Source organism: Loxodonta africana, chromosome X, assembly GCF_030014295.1.
Source record: "Loxodonta africana isolate mLoxAfr1 chromosome X, mLoxAfr1.hap2, whole genome shotgun sequence".
NCBI classification, from domain to species: Eukaryota; Metazoa; Chordata; class Mammalia; order Proboscidea; family Elephantidae; genus Loxodonta; species Loxodonta africana.
Genome location: NC_087369.1, coordinates 18,592,661 through 18,606,195, shown reverse-complemented (window position 1 = coordinate 18,606,195; position 13,535 = coordinate 18,592,661). Strand labels below are relative to the sequence as shown.

The window sequence follows — 13,535 nt, the reverse complement described above, 5'->3', positions numbered from 1 at the left end:
AACTAATGTAACTGATATCACTAAATTGTACATGTGAAAAACACTGACTTGGCAAATGTGCTATATATATCTTTAGAAAAATAAAATTTTTTTTAATTGATTAGATAACCCTGTGAGAGACACACATAATCACACTAATGCCCCCACCCCCCAAAAAACGGAGACAGTTCTGAAACTCTTAGTTTCTTCTAGAAGAATTTACTATTTTATATCATCAACTACATATTAACTTATGGAAAGAAAAATTGAAATGACAAAATATTAATTAAAAGGGTAGGGCAGTAAGAAAAATAGACAGGGTGTTAAATTTTTCCTTCCAAATAAAATGAGGGCCGTATTTTATTTTTAAAAAATTGTGTTTAAGAAATTTTACTTGGAAATAGAGCAGCATGCTCTGTTGAGTGAGGTCTAGCCTAAGGGACCAGATTCTCGCCAGAGGACAGGGTGGGATGAGAAGTCAGCTGAGTGGACCATGGGTGGTAGAGTCTCCTTTCAAGGCTGGCTGTGTTCATGGCTAGTCTTTCAAAATGGTACTCAGAGGATCTACAGCACAAAGTGACCAGTCCTTCCAGCAGGACATTTCATCATGCCCTGTGACCCTGCTGACATCAGTCATCCCAAAAAAGCTGGAGATTCCCAGGCCATCCCTGTGATCTGTGCTCTCAGCCCCATAAGGGCTGGGTACACTCCCCAATCTGACCTTGGGCCTCCAACCCCTCTCCAAGTTGAGAAGCCCTACCACTGTGTCCTTTGAGAATTCATGGTCCAGCATCTACAGAGTCCCCTCTATTTTGAACCCCTTCTCTGACCAGTCCTTCACCTTGCCCAAATCCAGTGGTTCTCAACTCTTGCTGCACTTCAAAATCACTGGGGCTTTTAGACATCCCTCACCTCACACAACAATCTCTGGGGGTGGGACCCAGGCATCAGAATTTTTCAAGCTCTCCCAGACGGTTCCACTGTGAAGCCAAACTTGAGAACCCCTGGTCTAACTGCTCCGGTAATGCCCCTGTGGCCCTGCTGGGACTAGAGGTAAGGAGGGGGCGTGCTTCTCATTGTCACCTCCAGAACACAAAACATCTCTTCCCTAAACTCTCTCAGCTCGCCAAATCTCTGCAGTGCCTCAGACACACTGGGCTCTCTTTCATGCCTGTTTCTGTGCATTTGGTTTTCCCTCTCTGCTCAAGCACTGAATCTCTCAGCCATCTGAACAGAAAAGTTCTCTTGCTTCTTTGAAGTTCATTTCCATTTTCATTCCTCTGTCTCGCTAAGCTTAGAGATATAAAGAACTTTTTTTCTTCTGTAGTACCTTGAGAAAATTTAACAGTATAAACAGGTAAATTCTGAGCACATTAGTCTCCTGAGAGCCCCAATTCATCAAATGTAGTGCTAACATAAAACTTTGTACCCCCCAAAAATGTTTTCTTTAAAGATAATTACAATGAAGCTCAGCTCCATCACAAATTGCCATAAGAAAGTTGGCATGAAATCAGTCATATTAAAGGGATTTAGCTATTGAGGTACCAAATAGGTCTTTCACAGGGAACTGATCTACAGAACAAGTACAAACTGTAGACAGCACTTTATTTCACTTATATGCACACAAACAGTGAGCTAACTAACACTCACTGTTGCACTACTCCATATGAAATCGTTTACGCTAATTGTTTTTTTTTTTTGTCATTTATGCTATGAATCTGTCCTTTTAAAAACAAATGCGTCACTTCTTCTGAGCTGAATCAAAATACCATGCTCTGGTCTCTAGCCTTTCCACAGGAAAACGTGGTACACAGACCACCTGATTCTTTATACATTCACTTGTTCCGTCTTGATCTCACCTATAGTATGAATAATAAAAAAGTTCTGTTTCTTTGAATGTGTTCCTTTTCCTAACTCCAGGGCCCCATTTGTATAACTGAATCCAGATGTTCACATCGTAGTGGTGCTTGGTTGAAGCAGGAGCCAGCTCAACTGTATTTTATGCTGGAAATCTATACCTCATCTCTCTCACTTGATAAAAGGAGACGGATAGTTCTGGTGAATGGAGAAAGGATCTCTATATACCTCGTATACGTATCTGCACAGGCCCAAACTCATTTCTCTCACATACAGTACTTAAAACCTGAAAGAACATCATTGACTGGCCACAGTTTTTTAAATAGTGCTGCTTGTTAGGGATCAAAATGTTTTCTTGTTAAACCAAAATAGACCTACATAAGTGGAAAAACATATCTTGCTCATGGATATGAAGACTTAATTAACATTGCAAAAATGTCTATTCTACCAAAAGCAATCTATACATTTAATACAATTCCGATCCAAATTCCAAAGACGTTTTTTAAGGAGATGGAGAAACAAATCGCCAACTTCATATGGAAGGGAAAGAGGCCCCGGATAAGTAAAGCATTACTGAAAAAAGAAGAAAATGGGAGGCCTTACTCTACCTGATTTTAGAGCTATTAGACTGCCACAGTAGTCAAAACAGCCTGGTACTAGTACAAGAACAAACACATAGACCAATGGAAAAGAATTGAGAATCCAGACATAAATTCATCCACATATGAGCAGTTGATATTTGACAAAGGCCCCAAAACAGTTCAATGGGGAAAAGACAGTCTTTTTAACAAATGGTGCTGGCATAACTGGATATCCATCTGCAAAAAAATGAAACAAGACCCTTACCTCACTCCATGCACAAAAACAAGCTCAAAATGGACCAAAGACCTAAATATAAAATCTAAAATGATAAAGATCATGGAAGAAAAAATAGAGCCCCAATACATGGCATAAACAGTATAGAAAACATTACTAACAATGTAGAAGAGAAACTAGACAACTGGGAGCTCCTAAAAATCAAACACCTATGCTGATCTAAAGACTTCACCAAAAAAGCAAAAAGGCTACCTACAGACTGGGAAAAAGTTTTTAGCTATGACATTTCCAATCCGCACCTGATCTCTAAAATCTACATGATACTGCAAAAACTCAACTACAAAAAGACAAATTACCCAATTAAAAAATGAGCAAAAGATATGAACAGACACTTCACTAAAGAAGACATTCAGGTAGCTGACAGATACACAAGGAAATGCTCATGATCATTAGCCATTAGAGAAATGCAAAGATTCCATCTCACTCCAACAACGCTGGCATTAATCCAAAAAACACAAAATAATAAATGTTGGAGAGGTTGTGGAGAGACTGGAACACTTATACACTGCTGCTGGGAATGTCAAATGGTACAACCACTTTGGAAATCGATTTGGCACTTCCTTAAAAAGCTGGAAATAGAACTACCATACGATCCAGCAACCCCACTCCTTGGAATATATCCTAGAGAAATAAGAGCCATCACATGAACAGATATATGCCCACCACCCATGTTCACTGCAGCACTGTTTACAATAGCAAAAACATGGAAGCAACCAAGGTACCTATCAATGAATGAATGTATAAATAAATTATGGTATATTCACACAATGGAATATTACGCAATGATAAAGAACAACGATAAATCTGTGAAACATTTCATAACATGGAGGAATTTGGAAGGCATTATGCTGAGTGAAATTAGACAGTCGTAAAAGGACAAATATTGTATAAGACCACTATTATAAGAACTCAAGAAAAGGTTTAAACACAGAAGAAAACATTCTTTGATGGTTACCAGGGTGGGGAGGGAGGGAGAGGGATATTCACTAATTAGACAGTAGGCAAAAACTATTTTAGGTGAAGGGAAAGACAATACACTATACAGGAGAGGTCAGCACAACTGGACTAAACCAAAAGCAAAGAAGTTTCCTGAATAAACTGAAAGCTTTGAAGGCCAGTGTAGCAGGGGCAGGGGTTTGGGGACCATGGTTTCAGGGGATACCTAAGTCAATTGGCATAATAAAATCTACTAAGATAACATTCTGCATCCCACTTTGGAGAGTGGCGTCTGGGGTCTTAAATGCTAGCAAGCAGCCATCTAAGATGCATCAATTGGTCTCAACCCACATGGAGCAAAGGAGAATGAAGAACACCAAAGACACAAGGTAATCATGGGTCCAAGAGACAGAAAGGGCCACATAAACCACAGACTACATCAGCCTGAGACCAGAAGAACTAGATGGTGCCCAGCTACAACCAATGACTGCCCTCACAGGGAACACAACAGAGAACCCCTGGGGGAGCAGGAGAGCAGTGGGATGCAGACCCCAAATTCTCAAAAAAGACCAGACTTAATGGTCTGACTGAAACTAGAGAGACCCTGGTGGTCATGGTCCCCAGACCTTCTGTTAGCGCAGGACAGGAACCATTCCCAAAGCCAACTCTTCAGACAGGGATTGGACTGGACTATGGGACAGAAAATGATACTGGTAAAGAATGAGCTTCTTGGATCAAGCAGACACATGAGGCTATGTTGGCATCTCCTGTCCGGAGGGAAATGAGAGAGCAGAGGGTGTCAGAAGCTGGCTGAATGGACATACAAAGAGAGAGTGGAGGGAAGGAGCGGGCTGTCTCATTAGGGGGAGAGCAATTATGGTATATAGCAAGGCGTATATAAATTTTTGTATAGAGGCTGACTTGATTTGTAAACTTTCACTTAAAGCACAATGAAAAAAAATGTTTTCTTGTTTATTACAATCTAGTCTTGCCCATTTATCAAGTTTTTTTAGTCTTGCCCATTTATCAAGTTAAAATAATACGAAAAATTTAAACTGAAAAACAATCCCAAAGCTTTATTTTAATCTCTCCTCCGAGCTATTAATAAGTATAATAATTTTAATTATATCCGGTTTTTTTGTTGTTGTGGTTTCTTCCTAGGTCTCCTGGGGATGGTACTACATTTCAAACCTCATAAATATATATATATATATATATATATGTATATATACACACATATATATTTCTCAAGTCCATATATACCAGAGAACATTCAAAAAAAATTTTTAAACAGAGCAAAAGAGGAATTCCGAGTGTAGAAATTCTCTGTAATTGCACTTGCTGTGAAGTGTTAAAATGACTTCACGAGAGAGTAAACAAGAAGGGATCGAAAAGCAAGGAAGGGAACAACAGACTGAAAACATGACAGTGTGAAAGGCCAAGTTAGGCTGCCGTAACCTTTTTTGTTCATGTTTAACTCTTCTAGAAGAAACCGCTGGCATAGGATATGCAATTCAACTTTAATCACATAATACATAGATGAGAAGACAGATGAGAGAGGTTTAGAAAAGCTCTTATCAATATCTTCAGGCTGGTGTACAATAATGTTTCCTAGTCACTAAACCCTCAGGAGAGTAATAGGTATTTTATAAATAAAAAGATGGATGGCCACTCAAGCTAGTTAATTGCCAGATTTGGCAAACTTTACCAGGTTTCTTTACTGCAGAACTTCAGAGGCTTTAAAAAACAACAACAAAAGGAACCAATTGCTGTCAAGTTGATTCCAACTCATAGTGACCCTACAGGACAGAGGAGAACTGCCCCATAGGGTTTCCAAGCAGCACCTGGTGGATTCGAACTGCCAACCTTTTGGTTAGCAGCTGTAACACTTAATGACTATGTCACCAGGGTACCTCAGAGCCTTTAGTGAGCTAATAAACACTCTGCATCTCCGGGGCGGGGCGGGGAGGTAGAGCAGCAGCATTCTGCAAATGTGTCTTACACACTGACATCTCCCAGAAGACTGTGTTCTCACAAGTACTTTGGAAAAGAGTAGAGTAGATAGGTGTCCCATAGAGGTGGGTTAGGTGAGATTCTTTAGGAATTTGACACAGTAAGCACAAAGACTAAATACTACTCAGAACCTCATATGTTAAATCTATGTGTCCAGCTTACGGTGGAGAAAGAGAGGACAAATAGGCGAATGGGATGGGAGAGGGCTCCCTGCCTGTGTTCCTTACACACCTGCTCCTGTAGTCGGAAATCCCCATAGGGTTGAGCTGGAGGCTTGGGCTGAGCACTGGACTCACTGTTTACACTGTGCTGGGAAACCTAGAAGACAAAAAAGCAGACTCATTCATGAACAGTGACTGGAAAAAGCCCAGGTCCCCTGTCAGAACCTCCTGTCACTAAGCCCCAAAGCAGGCAGGAAGCCCCTCACACAGCTCAGATGAGGACTGCTGATAGCAGCAGCATGTTTCACTCCCAGGAACTGACTACTGTAATCATTGGTACAGCAGCAGAAAGATAAGGATGTGGGTCACAAAAGCCCTTTCAGACGGGCCTTCCATGCATTCAGTCTGGTGACTCCCAAACCCCCAGTTTGAAACCAGCAGCTGGTAGGTAAGTGCCCCCAGAATGCCCTCTCATTTTCTTGTGACAAAGTCCAGGCTTGCTGTCATGCAAAGCAAGAGCCTCACCTCACCTTGCTGTTGTTGTTAGTTAGTTGCCATGGAGTCGATCCTGACTCCTGGCAACCCTACGTGTGCAGAGTAGAACTGCTTTCCCTAGGGTTTTCAAGGCTGTAACCTTTCAGAAGCAGATCACTAGGCCTGTCTCCCAAGGCGCCTCTGCGTGGGTTTAAACCTCCAACCTTTCAGCTAGCAGTCGAGTGCTTAGCTGTTTGTGCCACCCAGGGACTCCATTCATCTCATCTAGAGCTTCCTTAAGCGGAGGTGGTGGAGGGTTCCCTCTCTAGTGTGATGGCACTGTACACAGGCACTGACTACAGTCATGGGGAGAGGAGGGACCCTTAAGAGATGGACTTCAGTTGGAGAGCTGGCTGTACTAGCCATACCACCTTGAGCAACTTGCTTCACCTCTGTACACCTCAATTTCCTCATATGTATATGTATAAGGGGATACTATTAGCACCTGGGCCTGGCGGCACAGTAGTTAAAGCACTTGGCGGCTCACCGAAAGGTAAGTGGCTCAAACCCAGCAGTCACGCTGAGGGGGAAAGATGTGGCAGTCTGCTTCCGTAAAGATTACAGCCTTGGAAGCTCTATGAGGCAGTTCAACTCTGTCCTATGCAGTCCCTATGAGTCTGAATCAACTTGATGGCAATGGGCTTTTTTTTTTTTTTTTGGATACTAGTACCTACTTCACAGAGATGTTGTGAGAATTAAATAATACATGGAAAGCACTTAGTTCAATGCCTGCTATAGTGTAGATGCTCAATAAACACAGCTAATAATTTACATGAGCGGAAATTATGGCTTAGGATGGAACTAAAGCTTGGCATTAGATAGAAGAGACTCAATAAACATTTGTTGATGCGTTAACCAATATATTTTATTGTAGCAAAATGTTTATAACAGACCACTTGCCATTTTAACCATTTTTAAGTGTACCATTCAGGGCCCTTAATTATGTTCACCATATTGTGTGATTATCACCACTATCCATTTCCAAATTAACCAATATCTTTCAAAGCCAATGCTGGAATACTGAAAAAGTGGGTTCTCGTTGTTCAACTGCGGGCCACTGAAGAACCAAGCTCTTTATTACCCTTCAAGCTGAAACATGGAGTCAGTACCTCATGGTATCCACACCTCATGGTTGAGTGGACTCTACAGACCATCTAATTCTCTGAAAGGACTAACAAGTGTTAACCATGCTTTCCACAACTCCACAAGGTCCGAGATGTGCCATGTGGAAAGGTACGCTCTGAGCCACTCAGAGAATGAGAGAGAGCCTGTGACCACACATAAATTCCCCAAATGTTTTCTGCCAAGAGCCAGAGGGGGGTCTTTATAAATCAAAAGTTTCTTCAGCAGTATTAACGGAAGGCGGGCTCTGTAGCAGCATACACCACCCTCCACGGCTTTGCTGCTTGACTCTCGTTTTCAGCTCACAGAAATTGTTGATGAGTAAGGCCATAGTAGCACATATAAAAAAGGCTGGATTAATTTACAGGTGAAACATTTTAGTGACACATTCTCCCACTCCTGGTGCTTCAGCATATTGTTCCAATGGGAATAATATACTAGAGAAAGTATCGTGGGTCAAAAACCACAGCACTAACCCCACGTTGATGACCATTTATTTTCAGTTCATGCAAAATTACCACAACTCCTAAAATGCTGATGAAAATACAGGCACACAGACTGTACAGGCTATACAGAAAAACCACATCCCCTCTAACAGGGATCACAATAGAGAGTCCCAGACAGAGCTGGAGAAAAATGTAGAACAACATTCTACCTCACAAAAAAAGACCAGACTTATTGCCCTGACAGAGACTGGAGAAATCCTGAGGATATGGCCCCCAGACACCCTTTTATCTTAGTAATGAAGTCAATCCCAAGGTTCACCCTTCAGCCAAAGATTAGACAGGCCCATAAAACAAATCAAGAGGAAAGGGGCACACCAGCCCTGGGGCAAGGACTAGAAGGCAGGAGGGGTCAGGAAAGCTGGTAATAGGGAACCCAAGGTCAAGAAGGGAAAGTGTTGACATGTCATGGGGTTGTTTACCAATGTCATAAAACAATTGTGTACTGTTTAATGAGAAGCTAGTTTGTTCTGTAAACATCCATCTAAAGTACAATTAAAAAAAAAAAAAGAAAAACCACGTCCCCTACCCCTAACTGGAGAGACATCCCTTCTACTCCTCTGTGTTCAAACCACACGCAACCATCAAGAGGCAATAGTGAAGTCACACTAGTAAACGTGCACACACTGGGTTGGTGGTTTACTGAGGAAACTTCCACTTCCCCACTTGAGGCTGGTAGATGAGGAGAAATGCAAACCCTTTCTGCTCTCTTCACCCAGACGTCCTTCTGTGGTGGTCAACCCCTCGAAAGGCCCACAATGGTCTGACAACTTCCCTACTACAAAACAGCCCACAAAAATCCATCCTGTGTCCTACCTGTGACGGACAAGGTCTCGGAGGGAGTGCAGGTGGTTGGGGCAAGGATCCTGACTTGGCAGCTGAAAAGAAAAACCACACACTGTTAGGGACCACCAAAAAGCAAAACAAAACAAAAAACCCTTCCACCTGTTAACTAGGAATAACAATAGCATTCAACATGTTTAAGGTTTGAAAATCCACCTGAAGGCTTAATAAAAAAGAAAAAAAAGAATATATGCTATTTCTAACTCCTTTCTCATTTTCACATACCCAAAAACCCAAGTATTACAGGCTGTTATGATTAAGATAGTGTAAAACTGTAAGAAAAAGATACCCGTTGATCAAAAGACTGGAACCCAGCGTGGAAAAGACAGTCAACTCCTCATTATCCTGACGGCAATTATTTAAAAATTAGTTTTGAATAATCTCAGCCCTTTGGCTTCTCTCCTATTTCTCCACGCTCTCAGCCATTACACTGCTCATTAGCTCAGTGAGTAGGCTGCAGACACTAAGGAAGCCGGAACCCAAACGCAGCAGCTCTGCCATCCTGTGATGCCCTGTGCAAGGTCTGGCAGCAGCCGGGGAGGCCGACACTGAAGGGCAAAAATGATAGGCAGAGGCTCTTCAAGTATCTCAATTTCCTTTCCTCTCTTTGATCCCTGTTATCAGGGATAATTACACCAGTTGCTAAAAATATCTGGTCCTATTTAAAAGATGCTTTTGAAGAAAGTTTCAGTCTAATTTTTTTTTAATGCCATGAGATAATAGAGAATGTTTGAACTAAGCCAAGAATGTCTGCATTGTAACTTAACGATGAAATACACAGATGTTATGAAATTATAAATAAAGCTGATAAGCACAAGTAAGAAATAAGTTTGGCATCACAAGTTGGCAAGCTGAACTACATTCTTTACAAACTCTTTAGAAAAATACATCATGCTCTACATAAGTATATGTTGTTTATTCGCAAATCTCTAATACATGTGCTAATATTTGGACCATTTTCTAGGCCTTAAAAGTAGCAATGTACCAAGAACACAAAAGATTTTGCAAATCACTTTTAATTAGCCGTAGCTGGATCAGGCAAGCTAGAAGATGGAGTCCAGAGCTTCCCACAAATCTAGCTCAGAGTACTGCCACAGAGATTTTCATTCTGAGCCAGTGCATAGATAACGGAACAACCATGTGGGCCCATCTATGATTTCTCTCAATCTGTCTTTCATTAAAATTTATAAAACACATCAGTGGGTCAAAACTCCAGAGGTAGTGAAGCCCTGAGCAGCCATCGATAACGAAGCATGGAGCAGGAGAGACTGTCGAACGCTTTCAAGAACGGCCCGTCTCAGGGTCCCTACTCTACAGGGCCTCACAGACTGGGCCTTTAAATTAGCAGTTACTTTAAAATGAAATGGAACAAACATAAGTCTATGCAGATTTCCACAGGAAAGGACAAGTAATTGCACCAGGTTACAATTTGTGCTAAAACAAACCTTTATTCACAAAAGAGGAGTACACAAGAAATGATAAACGATTTCATTTACAAAATTGTTGACTTCCGCTTCCGGCCAAGATAGGGTGGTAGAGATCAGATTTACCCTTCCATTTGAAACAACCAAAAACAAACAGAGATGACAAAATATATAAAACAACAGTCTTCAAAACACTAGAATAAAGCATACAAAACAATAGTTTTCAAGACACTAGAAAACCAGGCAACAAAAAGTGATCCTGAGAGAAAGGAAGCAAATAAGTAGAGTCACATGACTGTCCCACCTGACAGCTTGGACAGAGTTTCTAGAAACAGGCCCTAGAGCCAAATTCATGTCTAATTAACTTCTTTTTCTGATGGTTATTTAATTTTTAAAAAGACAAATGCCTGATTTTTGTAAAAGATGATGTATGAGTCTGTTTCTGAAAAGATTTTTGGATAAAATTATATCTAAACTATGACGGCAACACAAAATGCTGCAACTGCTGTGGCAAGTTTGTTGGTTCCTCAAATACCCAAAAGAATTGAAAACAGGGACTCAGATACATGTACACCAACGTTCATAGCAGCATCGTTCGCATTATCCAAAAGGTGGAAACAAGCCAAGTGTCCATCAAGAGATGACGGGATAAACAAAATGTGTCCGTGCAATGGAATTACTCAGCCATAAAATGAAACGTAGCACAGTTATCCAGCCACTAAAGCTGACACTGTGCACAGGAACACTTAGTCTCATGTGGAAAGATGTTAATAATACATATTTTAAGAAAAGAAGTCACAATGTAGTATATACAAGATCACAACCATTTATAATAAGAATATGGATTATATTCACTAAGATGTTGACAGTGCTTATCGCTAGATATTGGGACTACAGGTCTTTTTCTTTGTCTATGCTTGCAGGTATTACATAACATTTTCATTAAGATCCTATATCACTTGCTAAAGTAAGCAATAAATAAATTTTCAAGTTAAAAAAAGTTTAAATCACCTACAATTACTAACTATGGTTTTGTTTCTTCCTTTTTTTTTTTTTTTTTTGGTGTTTTCTTGCTTACCTGGCTAGAACATCTACCGTAGTGTTGAATAAAAATGGTGAGAATGGGCAGGCTTGCTTCCTCTTATCTCAAATGGAAAGTTTTTTAATATTTCACCATTAAGCGTAGTGTTTGCTATAGGTTTGTTAGGTGCCCTTTAACAGGTTAAGAAAGTTTCCATCTATTCTTATTTTGACATGTTTTTGATGATAATTTGTTGCTGAATTTTAACCAAAGCTGCATCTGCATCCATTGAGATGACGGTATGATTATTTTCCTTTTAATTTGCTAATGTGGAAAATTACCTTATGGACCTTCTAATATAAAAACACCCTTAACAGGCCTAGGATAATCCCAACCTGGTCAGGTTTTTAAATCTGCCAGATTTAGCTGGCTAGTATTTTGTTTGAGGTTTTTACCATATTCATGAGTAAAACTGAAAAGTGGTTTTCGTTTCTCATATGGTTCTTTGTTATGATAATTTATCTGGACAGTGTTTCCTCTACCTATATTCTGGAATAGGTTGTATAAGATCAGAAATATTTTTTTCTTGAATATCAGGTCAAACTTGCCAGTAAAGCCATCTGGGTCTGGAGTTTTCTTTGAAACATGATTTTTGATTAGTGATTCCATTTCATTAACTGTTTCAGGACTATTCAGACTTTCTAATTCTTCAGGCAGTTCTGATAAACAGTATTTTTCTAGACATTTGTTGATTTCATGTAAATTTTCCAATTTATTGGCATATGGGTGTTTAGAGCCCCCTTTTCCTCTTTGGGAAACCCTGGTGGCGTAGTGGTTAAGTGCTATGGCTGTTAACCAAAAGGCTGGCAGCTCAAATCAACTAGGCGCTCCTTGGAAACTCTATGGGGCAGTTCTACTCTGTCCTATAGGATCGCTGTGAGCCAGAATCGACTCGACAGCAATGGGTTTGGTTTTGTATTTTTTTCCTCTCTGTTCCAAGAGTGCTGCATCCAGAGATTCAAGAATCTGTTCCAAGGAAATGGAACAGCCAAGGAATAAGATCTAAAGATACTGGACGTCAAGAGATCTCCAACAAGATCACCCAGCCAGACCCTTATACCTGAAGTCTTCAGTTGGCAAGATTTTTTTTAGATCTTCCAGTCAGCTTATATTCTTAAATGTAAACAGATGATTATGTATTACCAGATATCTGCAGGCAAATTTCTAACCTAAGGTTGACACCAATAGAAATAAAATAAATAAATAAACAACCTCAAAGAAATAGACTAAACATACGCTAGGAGAAAACTTAAAAATGTATATTATTAATATCCTCAGAAGATCATTCATTCAGATTATTCTAGAAATATTTAAACACTTACTATGTGCCAGATACTGTTTGAGGTGCTGGGAAAATAACAGTGAACAAAATAGGGAAAAACCTCTACCTACCCAGGACAATGGAAGAAGACACACCCATGTCAAGGCACATCATGAAATTTCCAAACACTGGCATGAGAAGATTCTACAAGTTTCCAGCAGAGGGTGCAAGAGGAAAAAAGACCACATACAAAGAAAGGATCAGGAGTTCAGGTGGTTTTATTTTTACAGGTTCTAATTCGAATTTAAAAAAAAAAAAGTTTTTTTTTTTTTTTTAATTCGACTAGACGGCACTGGGCCTGGGCAGTATACCATTGCAAGCTAGAATGCATTAGTGTGATGTCATCAAAATTCTGGAAAAATTATTTGTAAACTTTCACTTAAAGCACAATAAAAATTATTTTAAAAAATTCTGGAAAAAAAATTTCCAACTGATGATTGTATACAAACTAGAAGCTTGTGTGACAGTATGATTAAAGATTTTTTTAATATTTGGAGTCTCAAATTGAGCTCCATGCACCCTTTCTAAGGAAGCTACTACAGGATGTACTACAGAAAATAAGAGAGGAAACCAAAAGAGCAAGACATGAGATTGCTATGAGTCGGAATCCACTTGACAGCAATGGGTTTGGTTTGGGTTTTGACAGTTGAATCAGTGACAAGTACATTAGAAACAAGTTGCTTTTTCATTTTACGGCAAACAAAAACCTGTGTAAGTAATAAAAATAATCAATTTACTATTATGGCTTAGCGCTTACATAGCCACAATGATATAAAATTAATATAAATATTAATATAATTATGATGTAACTACAGTGAAAGGATAGGAGAGCGGAAAGGTACTAGGGAAGACAGTAGATGATGCCTGAAACTGAAAAATCAACAA

At 39.9% G+C, this 13,535-nt stretch overlaps 1 protein-coding gene across 2 annotated transcripts in view; it reads right to left on the bottom strand.

Moving 5' to 3' along the window:
* REPS2 (RALBP1 associated Eps domain containing 2) overlaps positions 1 to 13,535 on the bottom strand; it is a 216,295-nt gene that overhangs the window by 33,430 nt on the left and 169,330 nt on the right. For both annotated transcript variants that reach the window (XM_023555186.2, XM_064278045.1), the window contains exons 14-15: positions 8,798 to 8,859; positions 5,893 to 5,979 (exon numbers count right to left, since the gene is read on the bottom strand). In XM_023555186.2, the coding sequence (XP_023410954.2) occupies positions 5,893 to 5,979; positions 8,798 to 8,859 (149 nt within the window). The remainder of the gene's footprint in view (positions 1 to 5,892; positions 5,980 to 8,797; positions 8,860 to 13,535) is intronic.